The sequence below is a fragment of the Hypomesus transpacificus genome, chromosome 19 (genome assembly GCF_021917145.1).
Source record: "Hypomesus transpacificus isolate Combined female chromosome 19, fHypTra1, whole genome shotgun sequence".
NCBI lineage: Eukaryota > Metazoa > Chordata > Actinopteri > Osmeriformes > Osmeridae > Hypomesus > Hypomesus transpacificus.
This window is the reverse complement of record NC_061078.1, coordinates 8,061,651-8,076,629: the sequence shown is the minus strand read 5'-3', so window position 1 is coordinate 8,076,629 and position 14,979 is coordinate 8,061,651. Positions and strand designations below refer to the sequence as shown.

Genomic DNA, 14,979 nt, shown 5'->3' with positions numbered 1-14,979 from the left:
TACTGTTTTAGTGGAGAATAGGCTGAGTTGTGTTTGACTCTTAGATGAGTTTATAAAACACTTATGAAATAAACTATTTCAATACTGAAGCAATAAATACAAATATTTAAACAAAAAAGGAAAACTGAGTACACATATAAATAATTAATCTTAAACATGCATAAGATTCATTATTCACATCAGTCAGCTTCATGTTAAATAACTTATCAGGCATCTAATTTGTCTTATACAGTTTTCAGGGTCACATAAGAGGGTGCACAGATAAGTTGGTTGATACTTTTGTACAATTTGTGATTATAACAGAAAATATTAGGTCTTGAGTGAAGGGGGTGAGAACTTATTGGGAAAGAGTTTTATTGGTAGGCCTATCTGTATAAATTTTTCTCCCTTAAGGTAGTTTTATTGCATTTTCTTCCTTCATGAATATGATTGGGATGTACAGTACTGATTGAAGAACAAGTAACAAATAAAATAAATGTATTTAATAAAGGTCACTCATCACAGACAGTGTTGTTCTATGTACAACACTCAAGAATACATTTAAAAAAACTCTTTACCACAAATACTAGTTGACCTTATCAATTCAGTTTAAATGTGTGTGGGTTCTAAAGTGCCTTAAGATACAAAAACAATAATTTGACAACTAAATAATATGTGCAAATATGTTTTAATGACCTGTTGTTAAAGCATTCACAAGCACTACAAAGCCATTTGTTATTGGGAATTCTGTATATTCACAATACTATGAAAGTGTGGATTGCCCTGTTATGTTGAAACAGCCAAACAGTTTTAGTATTCGGTCAATAATGCTTAAAATTTCCAAAAAATAGAAGCTCCACCCACCCACCCCACGGGAACCTGAATTGGCAAAGACTTTGTCAATGAAATGTGAATTCAAAAAGACAAATATACCTCAAGGCTTTCAAAAACTGAATTGTATATATATAGCATTTTATATAGCATTAAGCTAGAACACCTGTTTCTCTATGCTTTGCCCTCTATTGCAACTCACATTATAGGGCCATTTCGCTGAGCATTTTTCACGAGGGCCAAGACTGAGACAGTTTTGACCAGGCTTTTGTTTCATATCTTGTTTAAGTGCATATCGTAGTCAACTTGTTTTAGATGGCAACCCCTCATATTGTCCACCACTAAAACACTTTACATTCACATTAATCCATAGTTGCATCCAATACTTATGATTACCCCCCACTGAGTCAAAGCATTTGATCAAACCATGACTGAACTAGGTGATTTTTACTACGCAGGTAAAATAAGAAACACTCACTATTCCCTAACAGCTCAATATCAGCTCAACTGATATTGTGATATTGTAACAACATATAACACATTAAGTAATTTCTGATTTGATACACACATATAGGTTTAGTTGGTATGGTATGGTGAAAATGCAGTTTTGAATGTTCATGAGTTATGAATGTATTTGAGCAAATCATGCTATGGAATCATTGCAGTTTGGTCTGTCAATCAAATATATTCCTTGACATCTTAAAAGTATGAATGTAAATTTGAACAAAACTATTTGTAGAGTTGTAAAAAAAGATTAAGCTGGAAATGGCAAAGAGAAGTTCAGACAATGCAACACAACTCTGTTGATGAGACCCTTGAGGTGCACTTAATGTAGTAATAACAATGTAAAGGAATATACAAATGTTTCCATTCAGCAGACTGCAGTTAGATAACTGCAGTTACACACAGGCACATTCATTAGAAAGTGACACAAAGTAAAGCCTAGTGATAAATCAAAATCATCCCTGGAATATAGCAAGTCAATGTAAAGCCATTTTTGCGCATTGGTCATTTTTTCCTGCTCATTACCATCACGGGTCAAAAGTTACAAACTGATTTACATACTGACCCCTTTTCCACCAATTTTGAACAGTTCTGAGCATTCAGACCAAAAATGTATTGGTTTGGAAGCCAAAAAGTTGGATCCAAGCTGGAACCAAATAATAGGAGGTTTTCCTTAACCTGAAATGCAAACCATGACAACATCAGTGGGCGTGTCATTCTACCGTCTGGAAAGAGGGGATGGAGAAGGCAACAACGGAGAAGTTAAGTGAGAAATCGAAAAAAGAGCATGCTGTGGTCTGCTGATAAAACCCAATGCTTGGTGATGATTTGGTCATCTCGGTCTCAGAGTTTCAGGAATAGCTAGAAAGCAGCATGAGACAGAGTAAGCTGTATGTCGAACTAGTCGAATATTTGGCCAAGACTGGGGTCACTTGAACTGCCACTTTTGATGACGCATCTTTTATTACAAACTCATAACTGGTTACGCTCATAACTGGTGGAAACACAGGCTGGTTTGCTAGATAGCACCAAGGTTCCAAGAGTCCTGAACGGAACCGGTTCAAGAATCAGAGCTAATTTGATGGACAAGGAACAAAACAGGCTCAATCCTAATATAACTCCCATTTCAAAGTCAGAGAGGAACCTGGAGAAACAAGCACAGAAAGTCATCTAGGCCGACTGAGTCAAGCGCTCAGTCAGTGCTGAGGGCTCAGATGAGGAGCTTCTATAAATTATCCTAGAAAGCTCTGCTCCATCTTCACAAGATGCACTTCTTCCTGGCCCACAAAAAATGCAAAATACATTATTCAAAGTATCACTGTCCAAATGAGCAGTCTATCCTTATTTGGGTTTGGCAGTGGGCTTTAAGAAGGTCCATAAGGATGAAAGCTAGGGTGGCTGTGGCATGATACACATAGCTCTTGCCTGCCTTGCAGGGAGAGGTAGCAACAGTGAAAGTAGGAGGGACGGTCACATGCGTCCCTGGGCCTGGGATCTCCTTTCCTCCAGGCAGCGACACACCCACATGGATACCACTTCTGCATTGCCATCGTTGTAGAGCATAATGAAGGAATGGTCCTACAAGAGAGAAAGAGAGAAATGGGACTATTCTTAACACATTTTATTGAGTTTGAGTTGGGTCTATATTCAGACCTGTATTATTTGTCTTATGAATTGCAAAGGGAACACACAAAGATTACATATTGTTTGCAGCATAAAGAAAATAATTATACAAATTAAAGGTAAATAAAAAAATTTCAACATCCAAATATATATCTAATACTACACTAGATAATGAAATACATTTTGAGCTGTAGATGGCAACAATGAATAACAAAACCTCTACTCTAAGTATAAGCAGGATATGTCTGTTCATGTCTACATTGACCAAGTATCTTTTGTAATCTCTTTCACAAATGCAACATCAGTGACAAGAGTCCTGATGCAGGCTGACCTCATATGTACAACGTGATCTGATCTGGAAAACCTTGCGACTGACCTGTCACAGAGGTCAGATTGGGGTCAAGAGGTGAATATGGACAAGGTTGTTACAGGAGATGGGTAGAGGGAGGCCGACCGCTAAATCCATTTGGGGTGTCGAGCGGTACAATTAGATAATGGACGACAAAGCAAGGCCTGTCGAAATGGACATGTCACACCTGGTTCAAGTGATTCCAGACTGTCACTAACAGGAACTAACACTGCGGCTCATTGTTTAAAAGGGAGGTCCAACATGGGGCCAACACAAAGCGGTTACAAGGACCTTGGTTTGGGGACAATTACTACTGCTGCATGGACACATTTTTGGATGAGTTACACCAGGTGAACATAGAGGGCATATAGGATGCTCGGAGCAGTTTAGTTACATACTGTATAATCCAAAACATAACATGTAAAGTATGAACTGTGTGGTTTTGATCAACTTCCGGTGTTCATGAGGGCATCAATACATTTTTACTTTGATGGTATTCCTCCACTCAATAAATCTAAATGCAGTGGGTGTATTCCACATTTACAGCCCTTAGATATTGCAGTAACTGTTAGTCCAGTCCATTCTACACCAATCCAGTCCGGCGTGGGGTCTAAAGTTCTGGAGGACTTGGCCAGCTAGGGCCATTAATCCTAGTGTCCTTCTAATGGGCATTTGGGGCTGACATAGTCTGAGGTTAATTACTCTCATATCAAAGAGTGAGTGTGTGTGAGAAAGAGAGAGAGAGATAGGGTGGAGTGGACGCTCCTGGGTGCCTCGATGTGCTAGATACCTATCTCATCAATCATTTCCCTGTTTTTACAGAGAGCGAGGGAGAGAGACAGAGAGAGGGTATGAAAGGAGAATGAGAGAGGGGAAGCAAAGTGATGCCTTTAATATTCAGCACTCAACCTCTGCTCTGGACCCTAACCTGAACAGACTGGCCATGTCTGGCTTGAATGAGGGGGCATCTGCTTATGGCATGCAATACCACTTAGATCCACTAACACATGCCGGCACTTTGTTCTTTTCAATAACTTGAAATATTTCTCTACGTGAGACATTCAAGTCCAAAGTTATTTAAAGAATCGAATTTGCTGCATTCCCACACACAAGCACACGTTGGCTATGACCTGCCATTAGTTAAAACATCTGCCATCATAATTAAGCTGAGACCCCAGAAGAAGTTATTAAGAGATGTTAAGTGGAAAAAATACTCTTTAGTTATATAATTGGAGGTGCTGCGGATTACCTTTTCACTGGTGAATGGATACGGGGAAGAAAAACGAATTCAAAAGTATGGTTACATTAATCACAGTCTTACCACATCAAAGTGGGAGAATCACCTGAATGCTCCATTCAAGTAAAACTAGCAAAACCCATGAGAAATTCCACCTTACTCTTTAATTGTTTGGAGTTCTTTGATAGGTTTTTTAATTGAAGATTAATTCATTTTAAATAACTATGTATGATTAATAAGCTCAAGAAAATTACAAGGAGTCTAAGGCAATTATAACAAGTGGCTGGTCATCACCTCATTAGATTGTGTTGGAAGAGCAAGGCTGACTAAGTGTGTGCTAGAGAGTGAGTCGGATAGACAGAGAGAGGGAAAGGTGTGGAGGTCAGTAGAATAACTAGGTCTTTGCAGATTTGCATGCTAATCACCAGCTCCCACTGGTAACTGACTGGCAGAAATGGGGAATGTGTGTTTTTGTGCGTGTGTGGGGCTATTTAAAGCTGACATTCTTTTGTGTAAAAGTAGGAGAGAAGTGATACATTACAGATAGGTAAATGACCATGGCTCCACTAATACTCATGACTTGCAGAAGTCAGCTAGCTCATTTGAACTGAATTTGGTTTACACTGTATCATAATGAGATTCAGTTAGAGCCACTTGACCCCACTTTCTTTAAAACAAAACTGAAATAAGAATTTTGTTTCAGCAAAAACACTTTTTTGTGGATGTAATTACTTTTGAGTTTGACGGGTGCTCTTTGAGTTAAGGTATCCCTTCCCAACTAGACATGTGTGTGTTCAATGGGTTGAAGCCTAATCAACTATAGACCTCAAATGGCAAGGATCTATCAATTTACTTGGCCTAGGGAAAAATGTGCTAAAAAGGGTCTGGTGTGATGGTGCTGACATCAAATGTATGGGCAGTGTTGAGTAAACCCGGTTGTGTTTCTGCAGAGACCATCCAACTAATGTGTAAACAAGTTGGTAAGACTGAAGACCTTTTAAAGCCCTGCATGAACACAGGTCCCAGTGGGGGAGTACAGAAACTCTCTGTCAGATTGGTGCAAGAGACGCAACGCTTTTCCTACTTCCTTCCATTTTATTGAGTCTTTGCAGGTGATTGCGATTTGATTGACAAGGGGTACACTCCTCCTGCCCCTATTCCCCAGCTGAGGGTCCCCATTGTCACCCAGCCTTTTAGCACTTCACTGCAGCCCCCACAATCACTCACCCCCCTCCCCCTTGTACTGCCAGATGAGACCCTTGCTCCATAACAAAAGGGACATAGTGTCCCAATCCCTCTCAAAGTTTGAAACAGCCCCCAAATCTGGGAAGGGCCTCTAGCATGCAAATAGAAAGACAGAGAGAGAGAGAGACGTAACCACAAAGAGGCAGATAGATAGATGGATAGATAGCCAAGTCATAAAATGCCTTGCCATATAGTGGCAGCTTCAAGGAAGGTTCTCTTAAGCTGGTTTGCCACTGACCCTGTACATTCACCTGAGAATGACAATAGTTTTTAGACTGCACAAAATTCACCGGAGGCACCTGTAGTTATGGTGCTGGGAGCTAGCCAATGGAAAGTCTGGTACAGAGCCTAAAAGGCGAGACAAGAGATGATAATACCCATTCAAGGATATGATATCCCTCGCATGAAATATGCATTGGTGAAGAAATAACACACTGTCACTTTCCTGACAGACGCAGGTTGTGCAATGTGTAAACCGCAGGTTCATTTGTTCCAACTTTCGAGTGACGTCGTCATGCCGTGTGTTTGCAAGACGAGCTGATATGCACACATAAGCTCTCCTGGGCGCACACGTGGACTTCCACGTAAGGTGATCCCTGCCATTCTTAATTAAGTCTGAGTACATTATAGGAGTTGATGAAGTTAGGGATCTAACAATTAACTCTCTAATTCTAATAAAATAACTTGGATTAAAGAGGTCAAAAAAATGCATCATGAACTCACACTACTGTATATAGTGTTATATAGTGTGAGTTTGCTATACAGAATGCTAACATATTTTTAAACTGCTATGCACTACCGTACAACACTGTATACCATCTACTTTCAAGCAAAAACCCACCCTAAAAACATCTAAATGTGTTCCCAAGTAGCCCTGAATGCAGGCAGTACGATAAACAGGCGATGCTAATGATGTCGATAAAACCTGTATCAAATAATCAGACAACGCTGGGAAAAGCTGATGAGCTGACTAGGACTGGGTATGAGAACCAGGGCCTCCTCACAAGGAGAGAACCTGCGCCCCTCTGTGTGTGTCTACGTCTTTTCATCCCTGGTCTTTCCTGGAGGAATAGGCCGTGAAGATAATAACTATTAGTGAACGCCGGCACTTTGCAATCCAGCTGTGGCGAGCGGCATTAACATAGAGATAGAATGGGTATAGACTGTTAATATGTATGCAGGGGCTGGGGGATTGGGGGGGTATGAAGGGAGAGGAGGAGGGGAGCGTGAGACAATCAGATGCTGGCGCCACAAAGGCACAAATCTGTGACCTCATCTTCCGACTCGTGGCGGGGGTGGGGTGGAGAGTGGGGGGAGAGGAGGAGTAGGGAAATGAAGGGCCTGCGGGAGGAGGGAGACCTAAAACATAGACAGAGTAAAAGAAAAGGATGTACAGAAAAAATGAGAGAAAGTGGGAAGGAGAAATCATTGTGGGGGGTGTTGCGGTGGAAAGAAAAGAGAAACGAATAGATATAAAATGAGAATGGGTATGAGAGCATGTGGAAAAGAAACAGAATGAGAGAAATGAAATGGTAGATACAAAAATGAAGCAGGAACAACATCAGATCAAGGTGATAGCTCAGTTAGGGTTTGGTCAACATTTCCATTCAGAATACCCACATTTGACTGCTTTTATCCGTTCCATTTCAAAAGTAATCCTTAAACCCTTTGGCACACACACAACTCACATCACAAATCCCTCCTTAAAGATAAAATACTATACAGATCTGTTGTCATTTTGTTACCGTTACACACCTATAAGTTTATTGAACATTTGGGATCCTTGTTTTTTTGTGCACGACTACAAATAATTTGGTATCTGACTGCTATGACATGGAAGAACTTGCTCTGGGTACCAGTGCATGAGCCAGGTAACTACCAGTGCATGAGCCAGGTAAGACGTTTCAGGCAAGGTCATTTTATTTATTTATTTTACAATAATGTATGTATACAAACTTAAGTCCAACAAACTTCCATACTTCAAATCATGGCGACAATTGCAAGGTTATATTAACTGATTTTAGGCTACGATTACACCAAACCAGGACCCCCCTGTAACTGCATTTATACCGTTTATAATTAAGTCATTCAGAATACAAAAAGATTTGGCCTCAGGCAAAAAAACCTTGGCTTAAAAAAAAAGATCTAGCTTACCATGAGGTTGTTGGGCGCAGGCCTCTCTTTAGGAAGTCTTCTCATGCTGCAAAGAGAGTGCAATCTAGTCAATTTGAATAGACCTTTTATATAAAGCATAAATAAAGTCATATTTCACTCAATTTGATTCATGTTCCCTAATGGTGTTAATGTGGTGTTTAAGAAGGTGACACATTCGCAAGGGATGCCTTGACTCCAGTGCTACTGTCTTATCACATACTGTACCTTGGTGTTCATTTCTGAATACGTATAATGTTCCATTCACATTAATGGTACAATTCATTTCAATAGGCTCAATTTGGTCTTAGATGGTTTTGTCACTTTATCTTTGGTTTAAACCATCCTGTGCATCCTATTGGCCCAGCACATTCAGTGGGAACCTAATAAGTAAACCCAGCACTGTCTGTTGTCACATGCAATTGGAAAAATATTATAATTACTGCTCTTGAGCTAGCACTACTCCTTAAAGACTGTTCTTTATGTATCCTAGGTAACTACCTCAAAGCTGTTTAGGTTCCTACATGATGTAAAGAAAGTCAGAATTCCACCCAAAATAAGTATTTTATTCACAGCACATCAAGTGAATTCCGTAAACCGTAACCTTTCCAATGTAGCTCACTACCCTTTGAAGTTGGACTCTAGATATACGTATAGTAATTCTCTCTCTCAAGCGGTGATTTAAAACCAAAATAACAATCAAGTGAACACATACTACAACTGTATCCAGTACTGGTTCTGATTCTGAGGTATGCAAATTATCATACATATTTAACGACTGAATAAGCAAGACAGACCTCGTAAACACGTAACGGTGTATTCTCCATTAAATGGGTCAAGAGTTTGGTCAAGCCCCAAATATTATGATAATCCTTCCGTTTAAAGAGGTAGCTCAGTGGTCAGAGTGTTTGACTGCACATCAAGAGTCCACATGTTCAAACCCCCCTACAGTACATTCCTTTGGGTAAAAGGACTGCTGAATGAAAATATTAGCATGCATATATATGCTGAAATTAATGGATTTGCAATAAAGTGCTTGATTTTGGAGTTACCATACTGTATGCACCAGTGCGTTGTTTGAAGTCAAAATGGGTGCAATTGGCACTGCTACAGTGCACTAACTAGAGTAGGTATATTAACCAACAGTGTCCCCACTAGGCCCACCTGAGTGGATGTGTGTGTTTCATCAGGCTGACCTACATAGGGGACTGTGAGGGATTAGCGTTTGGGACAAGGAGGAGTCCATCTGGAGCTAGCCGCGTTATTTTGTGATTTATCACAGTGAGCAGGGCCGTGGCCCTCTAAGAATAGCCCGAGAGGTGCCCATGCCAAGGCTGGGATGGGCACCAGTGTCTCTTTCATCCTGAGAGAAGGGGTTATCCTGTTTGGGTAAATAAGGCAAGGATCTGGGATAAACAACAGCTGGCAAGGGGGGCATATACACACAAACACACACAGTACACAAACACAGATTTACATGCTTGTGTATAGGTACACCACTGCACCAAAGTAGTGATGTTTTGCGTGAGTGTATATGGCCTCCAAAAGGCCAACAAACCAGGGACGACCACAGAGTAAATATTGTTAGTCATGCTGCTGAATAAACCAATCAGTCCAGGTAATAGGGGGACAGCCTTACCTTGTTATCCTCTCTGAGCCCACAGTCATTAGACCTGCAGCTCATTAACAATCTGAGGCTGCTGTACCAGACACACACAAGATACAGGCCTGATGTGGCCTTTTCTAACGCATTCAAACAACGCAGGCCCAATGCTGGGCACTAGATTCATTTTAAACACCTGAAACATTCAACCAAATGCAAGAGGCGCTTAGAAAAACTCTTGGTTTTGTATATTTATTTTCGTATTTTTTATGTTTCTGTTCAGTGAAGATGATAACATTTTCAGTTTAAGTGAATATGTTACCAACACAATATGTTAGTGTCTCTAAAAACATCCTGCCTTTATACCTTAAAAAAAAACACCAGTTTTCAGGACATGATCATTATATTATAATAAAAATGTAATCTATAGTACCTCCTCTTAATTGGGCTTAGTATGGATTGTAATGTAGGAGTGCGCTAGAAGAGAGACTCACCACTGTGTGATGAAGTGAACAAACTTCTCAGTGAACTGGCCCACAGGGAGAATAGGAGGGTCCTGGGAACAGGGGGAGAACAACAGGAAGGGGTAGTTAAAAAAAAAAAACAACACTTAAACCATTAAGGTAACATCAACTACCATGTAACTACATACCTGTAGTAACAGCATTCTAGATACATAAAAATGGTATAAAGTATGAGTGGTGTATGTTATTACAAAAGTGTAGGAAGGCACTGTATGAGGGAGGGGTGTAAGAGGTAAATTACAAAACACATGGTAATTCATGTAAAATACATGTTAATGTTAAATGTCCCAAAACTTGATACACATTACAAAATATATATTTTCTGAATACACTGCTAGACTTAATACACCTACCATCATAAACAAATATTCCTGCACACAGTTTACGGATATGTGCCCCAACAAAATCAAAATATTCCACAAAGAGGTGATGTCCACCAATTAAATCATGCAAACCACAGTCTTAATACAAGAGCCCCAAACCCTGAACCCCATTCAAAGCAGAGTTATTCAGACATATTCTTCAGAAAAAAGCAGACCTTGATGGGAAGGTTTTGGACAGAAGGGGAAATAACATTCTCTCGTTCTCTGTAAAAAGAATAATAAGAATAAGGATAGAAGTAGCATTCACCTACACCTGAGCCCCATCTATTGTCAACAGTACAGCAGATATATTCATCTCCGGTTTAAATATGAAGCGACAAATAGGGCAGCAAAGGCTATGGCCAAACAAATTAAAATATGTCTCGGTATGATGCAATCAATTGGTACTGCATGTGTTCACAGTGTATAGATGATTACGTTGTGATGTGTCTATAATTATTTCCTTCTATGAAGTATTCATCCCATGACATTTTATAACTGGGGAAAAAACATTTCCATGTTTTTTGAAGACCACAGGTTAAAAAAAGTCAAAGTCCAAATTGCACCATAGCATCTTATCTGTATCTATCATCTCTGTATAAGAAGGACAATTTTAATGACAAAGAGGACTCTCTCTCTCTCTCTCTCTCTGATATGCTCCTTTGTTGAGTTTTATTAGACAATGAATATAAAAAGACCAGTTCTGACTAGAATACTGGTACAGATCGCACTAATATAGTTTGTCAAATTAACTGAATAAAACTGGTGCACATAAGTGTTTCATATTCAATTCCAGTTTTCTTTCATCCCCGTCTTTTTTGATTGAGTTTAGGAAAATACGACTTAAGAAAGGACTGAGGAAAAAAGAGACTTTGAAGTATTTCTATATTGCACTGTACAGCCTTTTGTTTCGCTGTGACTACTGAATCTGTGTCCTTGGTTGCCAGCGTAGAAAATACAGACTAAGGGTCCAGTATAAAAGGTTTGTGTGTGGCTTGTCATATCTGAATGGCCACTGCATGTTAGGTGTGTGCGTGTGACAGGCCGGTCCCAGTCCCTACTGGCCATTCAGGGTCTATGAGCCATGTCATGTAGAACAGCTGTGCCAGAGAAACCCTGTATAACATGTTCCCTCCCTTTCATTTCTCCCTAGTTCCATTCTTTAACCCCCATTCTCTCACACACACTCATTCCCTTCAAAACCCGAGATGTGTCCATACCATGTGACTGCCTAAACTCAAGCACAACTCATTTGTTACTCTCACATTTTCAACCAATCACAACACAGCAACGTAAACGCTTATAAATTGTGGTGAGACAGTGCCCTTTAATAATGAGTCATACTGAGAAAAATCTAATTAGACTTTTTTTTTTTAATTAGAAAGGTAAAGTAATAGATTATGAAAAGGTGTGAGAGGAAGAAAGAAGGAGGGAGAGAGTCTAGCGCAAGGGTGGAGGGGATAGCACCTCTTTACATTTGGGTCCGCTGTTCTATCAAAAAACACCTCTGGGCAACTTTTCCTTTCTCGACCTGATCGCAGTGCCCTTGCTAAGTATGATACATGCACCTATTTAAATTAACAAAGGAATGGCTTCCCCTAATCTTGCTGTGCTTCCAAGTGCTGCCACTGCTTGGATGAGCAATATATCATTAGAAACACACACACGTACACACACACATATATACACACACACAGGCCCTCCAGCACCGCAGGCTACACGCCTCAGTGTACATGCCGTTTAGAGGGAGAGCACCAAGCAATTTCCACATGCTGAGCTGTGCTGTGTGACTGACACATACGCACACACACACACACCCAGACAGAAACATACTGTTTAAAATGAAGGATGGGGGGGGGGGGGGGGAACGAACATGCTACTGTAATATTGTTGGCGCCCACATGTGAAATGCAGACAAAGACTTGCATATACACACACAGACATGCACCCCTTCACACACGCTCATGCATCTATTCATGGCTCCAGCTGAGAGGGAGGCTGGGGCTTTGATGTAGACGGAGCGTCTGAGGCTGAGGTGAGTGTGATGATTAAAGCGTTGACCGGGCTGCTTTATACCTTTGACCGTAATTACCCTACCCCCCACTCCAACACACACACACACACCCATACACACTAAGAGCAGTAAATATACATGTCATTGGCATAAAGCAATTATCAGGTAAAATTTGATTAGTAATTACAGGCTAGGAAATGAAAGCAGGCTTCTTATTAGTGGAGGGCGTTGTTCAGCAAGTAGAGGAGAGGTAGACCGCGAGACTGGACAGTGGAAGCATGAAGGGGAGGGATCTAGGGCTTGTCTCGTTTCAGATCCAAATTCAAGATTCAAATTGCTTCGTTCATTGTTACATATGTCAGTGGAAAATGTCTCCCATGGCTACCAGATTCAAGATTTGGCATAGAGCAAATCAAGGCCAAATGTCCCCATCTGTACATCTCCTAGAGGTGAAATATCAATGTAGAAGAGGAATGGAGAGATTGAGAGAGAGAGAGAGAGACAGAGAGACAAAGACAGAGAGAGAGAGGAGGGAGGGACGGACTGACAGAGGAGGGACGGACTGACAGAGGAGGGACAAAAGCGAACCCAGTAAACGGGTTAGGTAGAAATGATGCACTCAGGGGTATACACACACACAAACATGCATTCATACACACTATTTATTCACCTTCTCACCTGAGCCCCACTTTTCACTTATTTATTATATCAATCCAATGTCAATGCGCCTGTGAGTGTGCGCACGCACACATGCAGAAAAACACTTCCAGCTCCACTAATATTAATGATCCACTTACGGATCACATGCATGCGCACACATGGATGCACCCAATAATACAGGCACACACACACAAGGTTTAGGATACAACTAATGATAGCCTTCCGACTGGATCTTGGTTAGATAAAAGGTTATCTTGATAACAGTCTATACTGCTGTATAACTTGTACTCTCATCTATGTCTAAATGGTACAGCTAAGCCCATTTCCAAATGTGGATCTACATGGTCCAATCCATGAGACGACCCTGTACAAACCAGTGCAGTCTGGCCAGGGCATGGCTATGTGATGAGTTTGGCCCTGCCCCTTTGTTTGAATTCTGGTTTTGTGACATGACAAACAAATGTTTGATGGGTCGGGCGTAGACGTGCGCACAAATGTAATCAAATATTACTTATTTGTTCTAATCCTCATGATGGATCTCAGAGATCGTTTGCAAATAAGACTTTCATATATATTCTCAGAAAAAAAGAAAGAAATTGCAAATCCCGCAGGGTGGGGCACAGACTTCCAAAGTAGCTGAAATGCATTTTTATTTTCATTAATCCATCAATCAATTGAATCCATCCAAACAATTGACTGGTCTGTGCAAAAAAGAATGCGAGTCTCATGTGAATGCTCCTTTGAGACTTTTAATATTCAGTGGATTCACCCGGCTGCCTCACCTGACGCCAGTGAGCCGCGGGTAGCCACTCACCAGAGAGAGTTCTCCCGCACCACGAAGGGCAGCGGGGAGAAAATAGTTTGAGTGATGCTTCCGTCCCCCTTGACTAATGGGCGGGCCAACCTGGGTCAACCTATTACAACTGCCAGCGTTTAATTATTAATTACGGCCCAATCTATACGACAGGAGAGAAAAAAGCGTGATGGCGGTATGTTTAATGTCTGGTTGGGCTGGGATGGGATAGACCCAGGTTAGGGGGTCAGGGATATGCTGGACACAGGTGGTATATTTTGCTGTTCTGTTTTCAGCATGTGTCAGCACAGCACTAAGGTGGCTTTGGAAAGGCATAGGAAAGCTTGGATAAGGAAAGGGTTGCTGCTTGTTGAATATACAATGGAAACCTACATGACAGAGTCTGTAAACAGTGAGTACAAGCTAAAAGGGCCCAGACTTACAACACCCACAGCTGTGTAGCAAAATATCAACGAAAATAATCGGTATAGAATGTGATAATTACCTAACATCAATTAGTCATCTTGAATGTCTGTCAAATCCTAACGCTACATTTCCCCTCCAAAAGATCTAGCTTGATGACAAGGTGGGCTAGTTACATGCCAAATATAAATATATGCACAAAGGTCTACAGAACACAATGATTTTACAATGCCTTTCTTGCCTTGATACTGCTGGCCCCATGCAAAGCAATGTCACTCACCATAATAATACTTGCAGTTGGGATTCAGAAAAATGTATCTCTGTGCGTGTGTGTGTGTGGAAGGAGGTATGTGGAGGTTTTGTGGGTGTCTCCTGATGAGAGTCAGAGGCCAAGGTTAATGCTACAAATTGGACAGCCTGGTACGTTTGGCAGTCCAGACTGGTCACGGTACATTATCTTTGTGAGTGCGTGTGTGTGAGTTGAGTGTGTAATGTATCTACAAACACACTTAATAAAAACATAACTATACGTGAAATGTCAAGTTTCTATGTGAACAGACACTTCATAACACATTTTACTTTCTAAAGTTTTACCCTTGACCAACTCTCAGCCATCTGCAGACTGACTACAAGGTACAAGCACACTATACACAGAGCAACACACAGTCACCTCAGAGCTAC

The 14,979-nt window shown here is 40.8% G+C and overlaps 1 protein-coding gene across 2 annotated transcripts in view; it reads right to left on the bottom strand.

The window, feature by feature from the left end:
- Nucleotides 1-648: 648 nt before the first annotated feature.
- Nucleotides 649-14,979, bottom strand: part of map2k5 (mitogen-activated protein kinase kinase 5) — a 40,138-nt gene continuing 25,807 nt past the window's right edge. Inside the window, exons 20-23 of one of the 2 annotated variants that reach the window (XR_006957718.1) lie at nt 10,585-10,633; nt 10,017-10,078; nt 7,923-7,968; nt 2,847-2,892 (exon numbers count right to left, since the gene is read on the bottom strand). Coding sequence is in view for 1 of the 2 variants with exons in the window: in XM_047042701.1 (XP_046898657.1) it covers nt 2,785-2,892; nt 7,923-7,968; nt 10,017-10,078 (216 nt within the window). In the remaining variant the exon portion in view is untranslated. Of the gene's footprint in view, nt 2,893-7,922; nt 7,969-10,016; nt 10,079-10,584; nt 10,634-14,979 lie in introns of both variants that reach the window. The other variant, XM_047042701.1, reaches the window with a different exon arrangement.